At 38.9% G+C, this 16,820-nt stretch overlaps 1 protein-coding gene across 3 annotated transcripts in view; it reads left to right on the top strand.

Annotated features, from left to right (window-relative positions):
- The window catches only part of MYO3A (myosin IIIA), a 117,966-nt gene that overhangs the window by 89,700 nt on the left and 11,446 nt on the right, over positions 1–16,820 (top strand). For all 3 annotated transcript variants that reach the window (XM_061468223.1, XM_061468225.1, XM_061468224.1), the window contains 9 exons: positions 1,244–1,323; positions 1,955–2,032; positions 4,032–4,237; positions 6,340–6,451; positions 7,946–8,108; positions 8,710–8,796; positions 11,795–11,918; positions 13,046–14,015; positions 14,690–14,828. In XM_061468223.1, the coding sequence (XP_061324207.1) occupies positions 1,244–1,323; positions 1,955–2,032; positions 4,032–4,237; positions 6,340–6,451; positions 7,946–8,108; positions 8,710–8,796; positions 11,795–11,918; positions 13,046–14,015; positions 14,690–14,828 (1,959 nt within the window). The remainder of the gene's footprint in view (positions 1–1,243; positions 1,324–1,954; positions 2,033–4,031; positions 4,238–6,339; positions 6,452–7,945; positions 8,109–8,709; positions 8,797–11,794; positions 11,919–13,045; positions 14,016–14,689; positions 14,829–16,820) is intronic.

Below are 16,820 nucleotides of genomic sequence, written 5' to 3'. Positions count from 1 at the left end.
AATCAGTGGAAATTTAGAGGTTCACTCAGAATCCAACCCATCTCGCCTACCTCAGGGATTTTCCTTAGGATGGGATAATCTCTGGAGGTGCCTCTCTCCACTGAATAAAACAGAGATCCTGTGGACACCTCACTTTCAGACAGCTAAAGTTAGCTAAAGTTAGGCGTGAATAATCCTCTCTTTTCTTCCCACCCTGAGATATTCAGCTAAGCCCAAGGGAAGTTTAGCACTTGATATCATTATATAATATATGATGAATTAGCTCAGCATGCTGTATATTTGCAACTGTTTATCCAACTCTTAGTGATGGTAGCTGAGCACGGAGAGATTACAGAAGACAGTGAGATTCCAGGGGTGTTATATTACTAGCAGAAGTAGTAGCAGCATGCAGCAGTGTTTGGGGTTTATCAACATAGAGTGACATGATGGAAAGCTCAGCAAAGTTTTCATTATTCCTTTAGACCAGTGTCTGCGTAAGCCACTCCAATGCACCTAGTCCTCTAAGTCATCATAATAAAAGTGTTAGTTGACCAAGAATTCCAAGGTTAGAGTCATAAGACTAGGTCCATGCTGATAAACCAAACAGGACCAGTGAAACAATCCCACAGGATTGCCTATTCTGACTATCTGATAACATGCCTTCCTGGGACAGTCTTGGATCATGTCAGCTAGCAGTCTCCCAGAAACACACAGGCACACTTCAAGAGAGGACACAGGCCAGAAATGGTTTCCAGCAAGCTCTGTGGAAAGATAGAACCTTATTTTTACCAGGAGGTTAAAGGAGTAGTTAAGTATAGAGCTTAGCTGTATAGACTTGTGTTGTGATATGTCACTCGCCCTCGGGGCCAGAGAAGGGTGCTAGCACTTATTGTTGCTTTTAACTAATATATATGTAGCCTTAGAACTATAGTACAGTAACGTCATTAGGGTAAAACCGCGTGGATGCTCCAAGATGTATCTTTCTTACATTCTGCAGCAGTTTGTTTATTTATTCTTTTACTCTAGTAGGTGACATAAGTGCTGAAGGAGGAAAATTCAGTCTATGTTCAATCTTCATGCAACTTCTTCACAGCTTGTTCCACTCCAAGGATGAAGGGGGAAATGAGGACATAATCCAGAAGAGTCAACAACCTTTATAATCATGTGGTTACACTGGGGGCATGAATAAAGTGGTTCAGCTTAGATTTTTGTTTAGCTGAGATGTAAGCATTTTGGTTGCTTGCTTCCTCTCATTTTCCCATAGGTAACCTGGCACACACGAAAAGCAAAACTACAATCAGTTACCAAATGTGGACCCCTCAGAAATCAATCAGTCATACAAAGGTAAGAAAATGGATTTTGTGATTCTGCATTAAATCCTACTTTAAACTAGAAAGGCAATACTGTTATTGGTACTAAAAGTAAGTGAGTAACCCCTTCCTTGATTTTTGTCTCTCCCCTATTTTCTTTTCTATTTAGCTGGATATCTTTGTGTTGTGCAATTCATATTCCTTCCGTGAGGTAAAAAACTAACATTTCCCTTCTTTCTGGCTATAGTTTTGTGACAATTTCAAGTGAGAAAATATTATTTCCCAGCTGTATTGTAGCAAAATGAAAAAGTAAAACATTGGTGTGGAGTATAACCAAGTTCCTTAGAGAGCTACCAAAATAACAGGGATGTTGAAATTACAGACGGGACCTCAGACACTGTCAGGTTATTTGTGAAGTTATTTAGATGCTCTGTTATTGAATTGTGTCCTCTGTGTGTGAACATTCGTGTATTGTGTAGCAAAGTAATGTAATGTACTGGTATAACTGATTTGTGCTAGTTATCATGCTGTAACGTTTTCTGTTTAGAATACTTTTTTTTTTCAATTAATTGTGTTTTGTGAGGGCTGCTTTATTGTGGCATTGGAAAAGACCCTACAGACTACACAGAGATAAAAGGAGACATTTTCTTTCTTCATCTTTATAGAACGAAGCAGGAGATACCGGACATCATCCAAGAGAGACAACCAGCATGAAAACGCAGACAGTCGCTTCTTATTTCAGAGTAAGATACCAGATCTTTTAATAAGTTTTTCAAGAGTAGAATGAATGTTTATTCTTTCACCTTTTGAAATGCACCTGTTGACTTAGAGTCAACAGTGACCCATTTAGAGTTTGTGAAGTTCATAAATGGCACAGTGATCTGTGCAGTGGAAATATCTAGAGATTGTGATGTTTCATCTTTAATTGTACTTGATTACACAGCCACTTTTCTGTCATGATGATGTATGATGATTGATACTAATCTCCCTCTTGATTGTTTTTCCACCAAGGGAGATAAAGGGAGTTAGATATTAGTGGTATAGCATTTCTTCAAGAGTTTAAGAAGCAAGGGGGGAAAGTTAAATTGAAACAGGAGCTCCGAAGAAAGATGTTCATGTTCACTGCTCAGGGGCTGTTCTGAGTCCATCCTTGAGGTTCCTTCAGCAATGCTCTTGACTTTCCCAAGCACTGGACGTGCTGCTGGTCCTGCAACAGAAAGTAGTGTGAAGAGCACCTTCCTCCAGTGGTGCAGTTGGGCTCAGCTCTGAATTTCCAACTCTTATTTCATTTTCCCTCCCAGGAAAAACATAAAGATGGCTGAGGTGATGTTCATGACCTATAAGAGTTCATTTACATCTATGACAGAGAACAGGAAAGATCAAGATCTCTGATTAGTAGGTACAGTTACACAGCTTTGTGGACTGCAAAGGATAATTTCAGCCTAGGTACTATCATGGTGGCCTAAAGCTGCATGGTATTTTAAAGTTCTAGGTGGAAAAATTTATTGAATCTCACTCAATGCACTCAGTGCATTACCAGCACACCTAGCGTCAGAGGCTGCAAATGAGTTAATTATATTTACACTTTTCTGTTATTATTTTTTGCAGTGGAAATCCCTGGTCACATCACGCTAGCTAATGCTCTTAAATGAAGATTCTGCTTCAGTCCCACTGGTTTACTCATACAAAAAAATCTGTGGGTGGTGGAGAAAAGCATCTATCACCTTATACTGAGCAGGAAAAAAAAATCCATTAGTGTGTCCCACTTGTTTGTGCTCAATTAGCATACTAGTGATAGAGCTAATTATGCACTTTGCTGCATGGTGCGGCATCTGTCCAGAATGAAATTGCACATTTTAATAGGAAACATATGGCTATTGACGTCCTAGACTAGTTTCATGTATCCAACCTACTGCTGAACAGCATCACCTCCTGGCTGCCTCTTTCTGCTGAGTCAGGTTGAATCTTGAGGAATGAGCCTCTTCATTTGTGTTTTAATAGGATCCTCCCATGAAGCAATTTTACAAAACACCAGTCAAGGTTATTTACAGCCAGATTCACCTCAGTAGGCATGGGGAGCTACAAACTGCGTGCTCTCTGCCTGCCTGGTACCCTGGTGAGGTAGAAAAAGCGCAACTTTGGAACTGTGGTTTTGTGTAATTCTAGTTTTTCCCTCCTCAAAAGTTTCCTCCTGGTAGGGCAGCTGTAGTACAGTGAATAGGACGTGCTAGATCAGAGCAGTTTAAGCAGCCCCTCTTCTGGGGTGACCTTATTTTCCTCCAGTCTAACAAAGGGATGGCAGTATATATTGGCTTACTGCTCTTCCATTTCCCGTGCATAGACTGATGATTTACTCTCTGGGTAAATAAGCATCTTCAGATAGGTGACTATAGGAAAAAGAAATGGGCTGTAATTACCTAACAAGGCTCCAAAAGAAACAAATCACTGTAAGGAGAGTTTTTATCATATGTTAGGAATTATGGCAGTCTGTGAGAGTGTTCTGGTGGAACTTGGTACATCCTTTCAGAATCAGTTTTTCACTCAAGTAGTATATGCTAGTAACTTAGAGATCTTACCGAATTGTTATTGGGTCATTTGCTTCATCTACCTTCAAAGTACCAGGTCACTGAAATTTAAATGGGTTTGGTCATGATTTTAATCATATGAAATAAAATGTCGGCTACACATTGACCTTTGTATAATTTTTATAACTGGTGGCAGATATTTTGTTACTTCTTGCAGTATTCTCTGATGGATTTGTTATCCAAAATGGTTGTCGGCCAGCCTCATTTTGTCAGGTGCATCAAGCCAAACAATGATCGGCAGGCAAACAAGTTTGATAAAGAAAAAGTGTTGGTTCAGCTGCGTTACACGGGAATTCTGGAGACAGCAAGAATTCGGAGACAGGGTTACTCACACCGTATACTGTTTGCTAACTTCATAAAACGGTAACGTTGATGCAAAGAAGCCTTTTCCTTTCCTATCATTGCTGCGCAGTGTTTGCTAAGCATCAGCAGTATCTTTGGCATGGTCTTTAAAGAAAAAATACAAAGTCATTTTCTGTGATAAAGAAAATTACAAACTGAGTGACAGAGTAGCTCAGGCACAAGATTAGTGAACTGTTTTGGACTGGTAGGGGAAGACGATGCATCTCAGGATGATTGTTTCAGGCTCCCGGAACATTGAGTAAAAATTGTCTTACTTGTAATCTGCAAGTTTTCCTCCAAGACTTGAGGTTCAGAAATGTAATGTTTCAAATTAAAGCTGAGAATTTGGAGCATTAGCATCCAAGGGGCACTACAGTTTTTCTAGCTTCTGACATTCAGCACTGTGCAGAGTGGATGATAATTTGGTATTGCTCATCTAGAGCTAAGAAGTTCATTAAGTGCATAGTTTTGTTTAAAATACAATTTCTAATTATTAGTCATTTGTTAAGAAGAAAAGTAATGAACTCACTATGATTTTATAAGCCCTTTAACTATCTCTTCTTCTTGCACCCCAAAAAATTCATCCTGACCATTTAATCTGTACTTTTCTCTCACAAATAAAGACCTTGAGTATTTGCCTCAGTCAGAACTGAGATTTGTGGAATGGGCATCAAAACTGGGAGAAAGCAAGCAGCACCCTTTCAGAAAAAAGCACTTAAAAGTAGTAGTGCACTAGAAATAAAGAGCTAGCAGCAGAGTGCAGCTGCAGGTGCACAAGGAGACAGAGGAAGGTCAAAGTGGTATTTTTATAGCACTGTTTCTGGAAGGAATAATCCTGGGGTTGTTACTGTTTCAGAAGAGTGCTGCATGGGAAAAGGTAGTTATCCCTGTGCCAGGATGTGCTGTGGCTTTTGGTCACTCCTTTTGTTAAAAAAATTTACTGTTCAGGTAAAAGGAAAGCTGTGAATATAACAGAGTAGATCTCCAGAGAGTATGCCCCTGGTTGCAGTGAGGCCATGCAGATCAACAGCACTGAGGCACTGAGGATATGCCCCCCAGATAAAAAGGGATTTTTATTAAGTATCTATCTCCTTGTCCTTTTTTGTTTTCCCTTAATAGTTGAGAGTCACAGGTAGACTTGAGATAATGGCAAAATTATTTTGTTTGAATAAAAATAAGCCAATTCATTGCGTAGAAAAAAAAAAAATAGGTGCTGTAAGAATTGGTGATAATGCAGGAATCAACATTGTCTCTTCTTTTAGTATTCCATGAGGAAAATTTTACCATTGTGTAAAGCTGGTACAACTCAAGCTTTGTGTATGGAGGCTGAATAACAAGAAAGAAAGCAGAATGTACTGTCAGGAAGCACAGATAATTCATGTAATTTTCCTGAATTAAAAACGCCAAGATAGGTACTGTTCATTTTGTTAATGAACATTTGGGAAAGTCCTGGAACACTCAAGAACTTTCCTACCCAGCAGCTGAGCTGATTAAGTTATGGGTAATTTTTATTCTTGAATCTCTTTTCCTAGTTAGAATTAATTCTGAGTTTTGAGTTTGCCAGGTTAAATGTTTATATATGAAGTGGCATAATGGCACATATTGACATAATGGCATGTTCCAAAAGTATCTGCAAAACTAAATCCAAAGGGATAACAAGACCTGGGATGCATCTCACATCATGTTAACTATGTCAAAATTAAATGGTCTAGCACATGACATAACGTGAAATTTCCATTACGTTTGTAGATACGAATGAGATAATTTAGGCAAAAAAGCTTTAAAAATATTTTTATTTTGCCACTGAAATCACTTTCACAGAATGCTGAGAGCCAGAGCAGCATAGAACTGGTGCACTCTACTTGGGCTGCACACTGTTTAAACTCCTTTCAGTGTGATAAAGCATTAATCAACCCTCCAGGGTGTGCAATATGTCATTCGTCCAGTATTGACTGAGTTTCTCAGTACTGCATATAAATCACAGCAATTTATTTCATGTCCTGTTTTGTTTTTTTTCCAGTGTTCTTTCATGTAACTGTTTTATTATTTAAATAAATGGTTTAAATGTATTTGCAACTATTGCTCATTATTAATGGAATAAAGAATCATATATTTGTCTTTAGGTATTACCTCATCTGTTACAAAACAAACGACGATCCTCCAGTCAGTCCAGAAACCTGTGCTGCCATCTTGGAAAAAGCCCACCTTGACAACTGGGTTCTTGGAAAAACTAAAGTAATTTTCTGATATACTGTATCTGCATCGTTGCAGTCTGTCATTCTTAACTTATTAAGCAATTTGGTTTCTTACCGCTTTGGTTGGAGTCGGTCTCTGTTGGTTTAAAAAAAATGACCTTTGCTGGATGCTGTTCCCTCATATCTGGCTAAAGTCCTGACCTGCAAAGTGTTAAAGTTCTATGAGCTTTAGTGAGGCCACAAGTGCAGAGCAGTAGGTGACAACAACACTGCTTGCATTTTCTTTCAAAAAATGTGGTAATAAGGATCCAAATGTGCTTCGTCCGAGTTTTCTTAAGGCAAAGATGTTATGCTTCTTCCCTGGAACAATCAGACCCAGACAGGAGAGGAAGAGATTTTGGCTTTCCATCCTGAGGCCTCTGAGGCAAACTCTGCTGAGCACTGGGGAAAGAGATAGCAGAACGATCCCACGTATGTGAAGTAAGACATTATTATAAGAGAAGCACGTGTCTGTTTCCATCCTTGCTTTTGGTTCTAGGTCACTAGTCTTCGCAGTGTGCCAGAGAGGGACACCCCCCCACCCCCCCACTGACAGATCTCAGGAGGTCTGCCAGAGAAAAGAAGCATCAGACAAGTACTGTACCAAGTCTCTTTATTTGCTAATGTAACAGAAGTGCCCAGGAAGGATATGGATAGAGACATGGATCCTAAACTATTTGAAACTATCTCAGTGTAGAAGAAACAACTGTTCTCCTTCTGAGACATCTTCCTTGATAGGTGGGACAGAAGCCATGAAGTTACCTCCTCCTCAGCCTTTATTTCCTTCTGCTGTCTTAGTGAGGATAATGGTCAGCATGCAGCCAAAGGAAGCATATCTTGAAATGCGAGATCTGTGGCTTACATTTACTTTGATTAGGTTTAACCTTTATCTGCGTCAACGAGTGACCAAAGGTCAGGTGAATTCTTCAAAATAAGCATAAATATTGTCTTATTTGCATGAGCTTTTTCTACACATTTTATTTTATCCGAATATATAGAAGGGATGTGTTTGGATACATTGTGCTGGACTGGTTTTTCAGGGGTTGTATGAGCTTCATGCTTGATAAAAGCAATTCAGTAAATAAACAATGCCTTAGATTCAAAATTGGAAAGCAGAGAAGTTCAGATTTGGGTCATGTTTATGTAGCATACATCAGATTTGCATGGTTAGCAAAACTGCCAGCCTCATAGTTTTGAAAACAGATTTATAGTTACAGACTGAAGTTTGCAATGGGACTTTAAAACACCTTCCCACGAAAGCATGAATAAGCAGGGGCTGACAAAAGATGTTGAAAGCAAGAGTAAGGTAAACTAATACCCCAAGTAATGAAAATGCTGTCTTTAACAAGAATGATCCTTTAGGTACCACACACAGCTGAAGAGTCTGTTCATGATTTGAAACCAACTTGTAACTCTTGTTGATGTTTAATGGATTGAGTGAATACAGGGCCTGGAAAGGTAACTAAAACTTTTGCTTGTCTGCCTACTCTTTAAGGTATTCCTCAAATACTATCACGTGGAACAACTAAATTTAATGCGGAAGGAGACAGTTGACATGATTATTTTGATTCAAGCTTGTGTCAGAGGGTGGCTAGGTTCAAGGAGATACAAAAAGATAAAGGAGCAAAGGGAACAAAGTGCTATTAAAATACAGTCAGGTAATAACTTTAAAGCATTTAACATTTTGCTTAAAGCTAGTGCACGTGTACAGTTGATAGATGGATGTGTGTGCTGGATGTGGATTTTGCCTTTTTTCTGCTGCTGTATTTGACAAAATATCTTATACTTGGCGACGTCTTTCTTATGAAGAAAAATTTCTTTTAACCAGGTTATGACAAACTGTTTGTTGATGTTACATTTATTAATGTTACATTTAAAAGGCAATTTTAACAACGGAAGAACATGATTGTACAGATGATACTGTTATTAACAGTATTCTGACATGATCTGACAAGGTTGTGTAATATAATAATGAAAATAAAATATATTAACTGTCCTAAATAATAAGACCTATTACACTGTTGATGGGGACATCAACTGAAATTTTTAATACATCTCAAACATCATAATAACTTTTTTGGTGGGTAAACATAATTTTTATGTAGATTTACTGCTTCTTCTTGTTTGCCATTTATTTTTGAAAGGTAAAGCCTGCAAAATATTTATGAATATTTTAATGGAGGTCTGTTGCAGACTTTTTTATGCTTGCAGCTTTTTGTGTACCTAATGGGTTATTTAATTTGTGACATTTCTTTTCAGCTTACAGGGGTTTTGTCGCTCGTAAAGAATACAAAAATGCAAAACGTAATAAAAAAGTGGAAGAGTATATTACTAGGCTTCAAGCAAGTAAGAATTGTTTCCTTTCTTGGCTTTTAATGTGCTTTTCATACACAATATGTTGATCCAGATTCTTTGCTATTGAGTAGCCACTCTGATTGGCTGTGCTCATTTACACATTCTGAGGTATAATTTATATATTTATATACATATATATATTTATATATATACAAATATATATTTATATACAGTGGTTGAAACCAGTCAGTGTATTCTGTTACCTGTACATCAGAGTGGCTTAAAGCCACTTTCCACAGCTGTGAAGTGGGATGGTTAAATGCCATAGCAAGCCTTTTCATTCCTGGTCTGATACCTTGAAGTATTACATCTGGTTGAAGTTCCATGTGACACTGTCTGCATATAATCTGTGTGTGCATGCTATCCTATTAGAAATATGTTTTGTTATGTACCAGTAATAATTATGTTTGAGAAGACAACAACCTGTAATTTCACCCATGTCTCTGATTCTTTTTTGTCATTGCTAAATCCAGTCTAGCAAAATATTCTTTTCTTTTCTGCAGCAATAATCACCTTAATAAAATAATCAGACATATGCTATGTGACATCCCTTTTCCCTCCCTATGTTTCTGTCTCCCTGATCCCTGCAGAGATGCTCTGAAATCAGCAGCAGTACATCTAGAGGGGCACTGGTCTAAAAACAGCTGGCACATATCTGCACAATACTTTAGTAATTACAAAGGTGGCAACTGCAAATATAAGCTAGTGCTGCCAGTACCCAGGCTATCTAGATTTAAACTACCTCAGATACGCCTTCATGAGTACACCAGAACTGGTTTTAATCATTGCCAGATGCATCTGTTAATTGCACTGAGTCTGTGTTAGCATTTGCTGAAGAGCACTTCACTGCAGTTGGTAGAACTTCATCAGTGTACAAAGCAACCTAAAACCAGAATAAAATCCGGTAACGTGCCAAAGGTAATTACACATCTGAAAGCTGTCAGTTATACTAGGGTATTTAACAAATGCAAAAGTAGGAATTTACCACTTTGCTCTGTTTGTTGATCTCTCCAGTGCTTCTTGTGCACCTTCTCTGTCCCTTGTGCAGTTTTATTTCAACTTTTTTCAGTGCATGAGAAGGCAGAACAAAATGATATCCATTTTTCTTAGCTTTCTGTTTCCCCCACCCCATTTATTTCTAAAGCAATACAAAACTCCTCTTCCAGTTTGAAAACAAAGCTTCAACGGGTATTATCACATAGTTCTCAGGAAACTTCAAAAGTGAACCAGAATAAGTCTAAAAAGACCAGACGTAGCTTATATTGGCATGTTCCTTGACAATGTAATCTGATTTATTTCAAAATAACTCCTGTTGAGTTGCTTTTGTATGAAAATGCAATGAGGACTGCCTCAGAAGTCCAAGAAGCTAGTATTCCAAGTGATTTGCCATTAGCGCTTTTCTAAGGCCCTGTCAGACTGCAGTAAAAAAAACAGTTGTGCTGCTTGCAGTAAATATTTGGATTTCTTTGCCCTGTTTTATGTCCCTTTTATACAGTGCTCATTACACTGAACCCCTGCACCTAGTGGAGCCCAAGATGTTCTAAATTATGAGTAGGGAATGCTAAAGCAAGTAAAGCCAAGTGCCAAGTTAAATGAATGTGTTAGAATAGACTGTTTATGCTCCCTTCCCATTCTTAAGTGAGCTTGGCTTTTCCTGTGATACAAACCACTTTCGGCAGAGTTAAAGTAAGAGCTCCCATATCTACCATCTCCTCAGGGTATTTAAATCACCTGAATCCTCTATGCCCATACCCTTGGTACTGCGTTTGGAATTAAAGTTCAACAGAGGTATTTTTAGAAAACACTATGCTCTTTTTAATTTGCCAGGGATTAGCAGATTTGTGCTGAATCCCTGGAATTGCAGATTTGTCCAAATCACAGTACTGTGGAGGCTGTGCCAGTTCCCATAAGGAAATTTTTTGCAAGTTCAGGAACCTTTGAAGCAACATTCTGAATGCAATTCAGTTTTTCATTAAAACATTTCAGTGTAGATGTCTGAAAGTGACCTAGGTGTATAAACTCCTCCTAAAATCAGCAGAGCCCAGAGTTTGATTCATTTTATTCAAAATTACCAAATGCTCAGCTCATTTGCCCCCATATTGGTATCTAGGATCATTTCAGATGCCCTAGGTTATCTTTTCTGGCCTCTAGTTTTATTTCATGTGGTATACCAGACTTTCTCTCTCCAGAAAGTCCTGTCTGACTTGGTTTTTTTGCCAGCTCCATGTAGAAGAATCCTTGGCTATCCTGGAGCACTTCAGCTGGCACTAGATACCTAAGTGCTGGCAACTGCATCAAGCAGTCAGCACCTTCATGTCTCAGGGAAGACCCCTGCTTTGAGTCCTTACTCATCCTGGTTCAGACCAGAAACTTGAACTTGTGCCTCCCACAAAACATAAGTAGCGAGTACCCTTGACGTGGTGTACGTGGTTACTGTGGAGCTTAGCACATCTTTCATGTTGAGCTTTTTCATTTTGAATTAATCTTTGCAAAAGAAGCATGAGTTGAGACTTCTGTAACTGCTGAGCTATAAAATTTTCAGGTTTTTTTCTGATCAGTTCAATGTTCAGCTAATTCCAAGCCTGTGCCAGAAGAGAGCCTGGTTATCTCCATAGTCTGATAATCGCATGTTTCCAAATGAAAGACTGAGTCAAATCAATTGCCTGAATCGGACAAAACAGGTACATGAAGCTGGCAACACTATGTTCTAGAGGCACTTCTATAGCCCTATGCTTCTGCTTCATTCTGCATCTTCCTGTATTTAATTTTGTCCAATAAAACACAAAGAAAGAGTTTGTTTGTAAAATTGGGAATCTCAAAAAGTTTTGTGGGACAGAATAATTTCAGATGAAATGTAATTGTAGTAACCACCCCAGTCTGTATTTCCTTACTGTTTTTTGTTTAATGCTGTTACCATTTGACTCTCTGAAATGTCTGGGACACCCATTACTTGTTGCCTAAGGTTGTTTTGTATTACAATTTTTATCAGTTGCCAGAGGATACTTACTCAGGAAGAAGAGAAAAGAACTAACTGAGGAAAGAAACAAAGCAGCAGTTACAATTCAGTCTCACTACAGGGGATATAACGAGAGGCAGATCTTCAAAAAGAAAAGGTAGATTTATTTTCTGTGTCTTATGTCACTCAAATGTTCCTTTCAGTGGCTGCACTGATGAAGAGCAACTATATAAACTAAAAGTAAAGTGAATTAGGATTATTCTAGGTATAGATGCAAAGGTAACGTACCTTTATGTGGAGGCTTTTAATGTCAGTAGCAAATATTCTCATACTTCTAAGCCCAGGGAATAAAAGCATATTTAGAGGAAAGATCAACAATACTGTGCTTACTTCTAATAATAATGTAATCTGTAGATTAGTATCTTTTTGGAAGTAGCTCATTATAAAACGTGGACAGGAACAAGAAATAGTTATCTACAAGGAACTGTTCTTGTCATCTTAAGTCACTGAGATAAGTATAGGTGGTGACAGCAGGAATTCAGATGTCTTACTCAGAACAAACAGCTAGAAGTCAGGTGAGATGAATCACGTTCTGAGTATCTCTGCAGTGTGGTTGTAGGACCAGTCTCTGAAATGGAGGTAGCAGCATTTGCTCATCACCATCGTTTTTTTCAGTGATAGAATTTAAGTAGGTGAAGACTAGTCTAGGGAGGTGGAAAACAGCTGTGAAGGAGTCCAGAGTCTTTCAGAGGGAAGGAATAGGGTGGTATTTCACCTGGCACTGAAGTGATATTGATCATAACAGAGACAGTTTAGAGAACAGGTCTTTTAAATTTGACCTGAACCTGGGGTCAGGATTGTTCTTTTTTGCATTTCTAGTGTGAGTGTGACTTGAAGCAGTTTTCTTTCACGAATACACTTAGGATTCTGTGTATTTATACATATTTGAGGTGATAAAAAGTTTCTGCCTTATGTTCTTGTTAACATTTAAATAAATTTTTTACTGTTTTACCAGCCCTTATGCAGCCTAGATTGATCCTCTAGCAATTTTCCATGAAGAGTTTAACAGGGATGTCTGTTTTCACTTCAGAAATAGTAATAAGCAGAAAGACAGCAATTAGCTTGCTATCTTGAATTCCAGCTATATGCACTACAATCTTTCCCATGCTTTAATGTATCAAATTGCCATTTAGTACACAAGCACCACCAAAGATACTTGTAAAGTTGTCACTATCTTTCATCTCCTTCAGCTATAATTTTTGCCCTAAACTCTGTTCCATTCAGGGAATCACTTAGAAAGAAAGAAACTGAAAATGCAGCATCCATTAGTGGAAAAAATGAAAAACTTCAAGATAATGAGGGAAGTCCAGCTGGAATGAAGAGAGCCCTTCCTAAAACAGAAGAAGAAGCAGCTGTCATTGTTCAGAGCTATTATAGAAGCTACAGGGTCTGTAAAAAATTAAAGGAACAGCAGAAAAAAATAGCAGAGGAAGAATTATCTGCTGTGGAATTCCTTGAAGCACAACTGCAGCCAGCTGAAAATGCTATACTGGAAGAAGTAGCAAATGAGGAGACTCCAGATGAAGCTGATGTTATTAGTGACAGTGAGTGCCCTGGGACTGGTGTCACAGGAAATGTACAGGACCAACAGGCAACCTTTACTGAAGGAGAGGGAGCTTCTGTAAAGCAGAACCCTGCAATAAAACATGTTGTTGAAGGTGAAGAGCAGGCTTCTTTGGAAGAGTTGTCCAACAAATCTGTTAAAGTCACAGCTGAACCTAGCCCCCAGCAAGAGCAAGATAATCAAGACAAACTCAGTGCAGATGGGCAAAATCAAGAACCTGGTGTGGTCCAGCCCAGGACTAAGAGGGATGTGGAAAGAAACCACCTGAAACATGAAGCAGCGATGCCTACAGGATGTAAAGGAATTATAAGAAAAGAGTCACTAAGAGGCTCCTGGAAGCAAGTTGAGGCAGAAAAACAAAGTTCTGAAGACCAAGAGAAGGCAGCAGTGGTTATTCAGAGCACTTACCGGGGTTACAGAAGGAGGGGACAACTCAGAAAAGAAGGGAAACTACCTTGCAAAAGTCAAGAGAAAACTCTAAAGGAGCCAACAGAAGCAGTCCATGTTCAAAATAATAATCCCCAGACAATAAAAGATAGGGAAAGCATTAATACAGAGGCTGAAGACCCTAAGACACCAAAGGGAGACTCAGAGAAAGAGGCTTGTGATTTGGCAGCCTTTTCACGACAGGTAAGAAGCTTGTAAGCTACGTATGTTGAGCATAATACTCCAAACAGTGACAGAATGGCAAGGTTCTTTTACTGGCTTCAGTGGCACCAAGGTTTTGCTCTCTAAACTGAGACTGAGATTTTGTAACGAGTGTTCTATAAAAATGCATATTTTGGACTGCAAGAGAAAATGCCCTTTTCAGGAAGGAAACAAAGACAAAGAGCACTGGCAACAAATGTTAGCTTTAACCTGGTTTAAGTTAAATGCAGAAGCTTTGCCTTTGTTGAAATGTGCATTTACCGGGCAAGGCCCTTAAATCAGTAAACTTGCAAAATATCCTGTAAATGAAACTCAAAATTGCTGTGTCAGTCACTCACACATGTGCAGGGATGCCTACAGCTGTAGAAGCTAATTTGCATCATCAAGGTATCATCTGCTCATATATGTGAACCAATATGAAGTAGCTGCAGGAGTGGGTGGCAGTGTGGAGTTCTTTATGAGTCTTTTTCTTCTTCCTTTACTTCTTCTTCCTCTTTAAGGAGGATGGGAAGGTAAATGTGGTAGGAGTCTACATTACAGTAAGTGTAGCAATACCATTTCAATTCATTCTCTAGTCCACTATTTTACTTTTGATTACCTTGGAATGTGTATACTTATTCATATAATAATGTAAAATCCTGTGTTATGCTTATCAGATATCAAAATTATCCGAAGACTACTTAGCATTGCAGCAAAAATTGAATGAAATGATACTGTCACATCAGCTGAGACCCATCATGCTGCCCAAAGATAAGCAAGCTAATGGCCGACTTCCTTCTCATGTTTGTCAGTCAGGTAAGGTCAAACCTTCCTGTTAGCAGAATTTTCATTGGTAAATGGGACTGTTTCCTGTTGCTGACCCAAGTACTTCATACAACTTTTGTGGCTACTGATGGCAGGCTTAACAAACGTGTCTTTTACCAGACTTGAACTTTAAGAAAGCACAAAGGACAGCTGGATTCTAGTCAAGCACTGCCTTCTGCTGGCCTTCCTGCCCATGATGTGACATATCACTCTGCAGCACAGCAGGTTTGACAGTGTACACTAGGCTCAGCCACTCGTCTAGGATATGGAGCGATGGCTTCAGGGACCTAAGCCATGATTTCTCACATCCCCATGGCAATATTTATGATAGCTAACAGATCCACTGAAAGACCTTTCTTGGTGCGGAATGTGAGCTTTCTCTTTCCACTTTTGAACATAATCCACACAACAGGAAAGCCATTTCCTTTCTAGCTATGACCAAAGCACAGGATATTAAAGCAAGATAACTATATAAAACAAAGACTTGGGGTAATATACTGCATATTATCATGCTAAAGTGAATCAGGTAAATGTGGTGAGTGATCCACTGTCTATTAAACAGGGAGAAGCCTTCTTGTCTTCTTGCCTACATTTGTCATGGTTTAAACTCAGCCACACAGCTACTGCTAAACCCAGGACAGCGTTACAGTACAATTTGTACACGCACATTTACAGAAGAAAGATAGGCTTTTACTGCAGGTTTCCCTCTAGGACTACCTTTGCTGTCCTACCCTTATAAAAGCAAGGATTGTTGAGCTTTAGCTGTTCTATAAATCATGCAGTACTTACCTATTTGTAATTAGTTTGGTCTTTTGCATTTATTTACACTTCTTCCTTAGCTTCACTAGTTTTATACGTCGTTTTACAGCTATAACACATGAATTGTATTTTATAGCTGTATGCCAGGTCGGAATACCTGCCTGCCTTCATCTGTGGGTAGGTGGCCATTGATCAGCTAGATAAAACATTTATTACCTTGCTACCCACAGAAGGGGAGGAACTGTGGGACAGCTGTAGGGCGTACGGAAACATGTTCAGATTTTCAAAACTGCTTATTTTAATAAAAAACACAAAGCCTGCAGTTTAAAGAACATACAAGCGAAAAGGTGAAATGAATCCTAAATCCACAAGGTTAAGTTATTCTTAAGTGAATTTATTTGTATTTATAAAAATGCATAAAGCAAGCTGCACACAGTTCCTGGAATAAACAATTTTCCCTGTGGCTCGAATTTCTGAGTAGGTTATATTTGCTTGCTAAATGCTTTCAGCTTAACATAATGGCTCCATCCAAGGACTGCACCTTTGGACTGTTAGTGAGCCTTGGGTTACTGTGGTGTCAGAATAAATGCACAAACAGCCACTGCAAGTTTTTTGAGGTCAAAGCCTGAAGTGAGGGGAATTTGATCATTATGGGAGCACTTTTTTTCTCTTTTTTTTCTCCAGATGAGTAATGGTGCCCATCCTTCTAAGTATTAAATGACAGTTCAAGTGCAAAATCTCAGGAAGATAATTTTCTATATTTAGAATGAAATTCACATGGTACAAGTAGCTCTGCTGCAGCTGAGGACCTTTTCAGCTACATGAAGCAGTGAGACAGGCAGGATTTTAATCCAGGATTCCCCCTGCTGTAGTCTGCCCCAGCACTATTTATAGGGGTTTCATGGGCAACCTTTGCAAGGAAAAGGGAGCCTATAGCACTGGGAGAGCACAGCAGTTTTCACTGACTGGTCTTTCTTCTTTGCAAGCCAGGAAACACTAAGGCATAGGACTGGAGGAAAGCAGGGTAGTCAAGCACTTCTGCTGCCTGGTTGTTCTCAGCTGTTGGAGTGGTCCTTTGAGCACTATGCAGCCAGGACATACAAAATCTGTTTTGGGAGTTGGCCAAATTCATGGCAGAGCATAAGATTGGGGAAATCACGGAAGCGGAATACAGCCATTTTCTGTAAACACCCTCTCTGATATAGAAATAATCCTAGGTTACCA

Source organism: Pezoporus flaviventris, unplaced genomic scaffold (assembly GCF_033815535.1).
Source record: "Pezoporus flaviventris isolate CSIRO_AGI_PZ_B2104156 unplaced genomic scaffold, CSIRO_AGI_Pfla_v1 ptg000047l, whole genome shotgun sequence".
Taxonomy (NCBI): domain Eukaryota; kingdom Metazoa; phylum Chordata; class Aves; order Psittaciformes; family Psittacidae; genus Pezoporus; species Pezoporus flaviventris.
The sequence above is the reverse complement of the archived record's forward strand: the minus strand, read 5'-3'. Positions and strand labels throughout refer to the sequence as shown.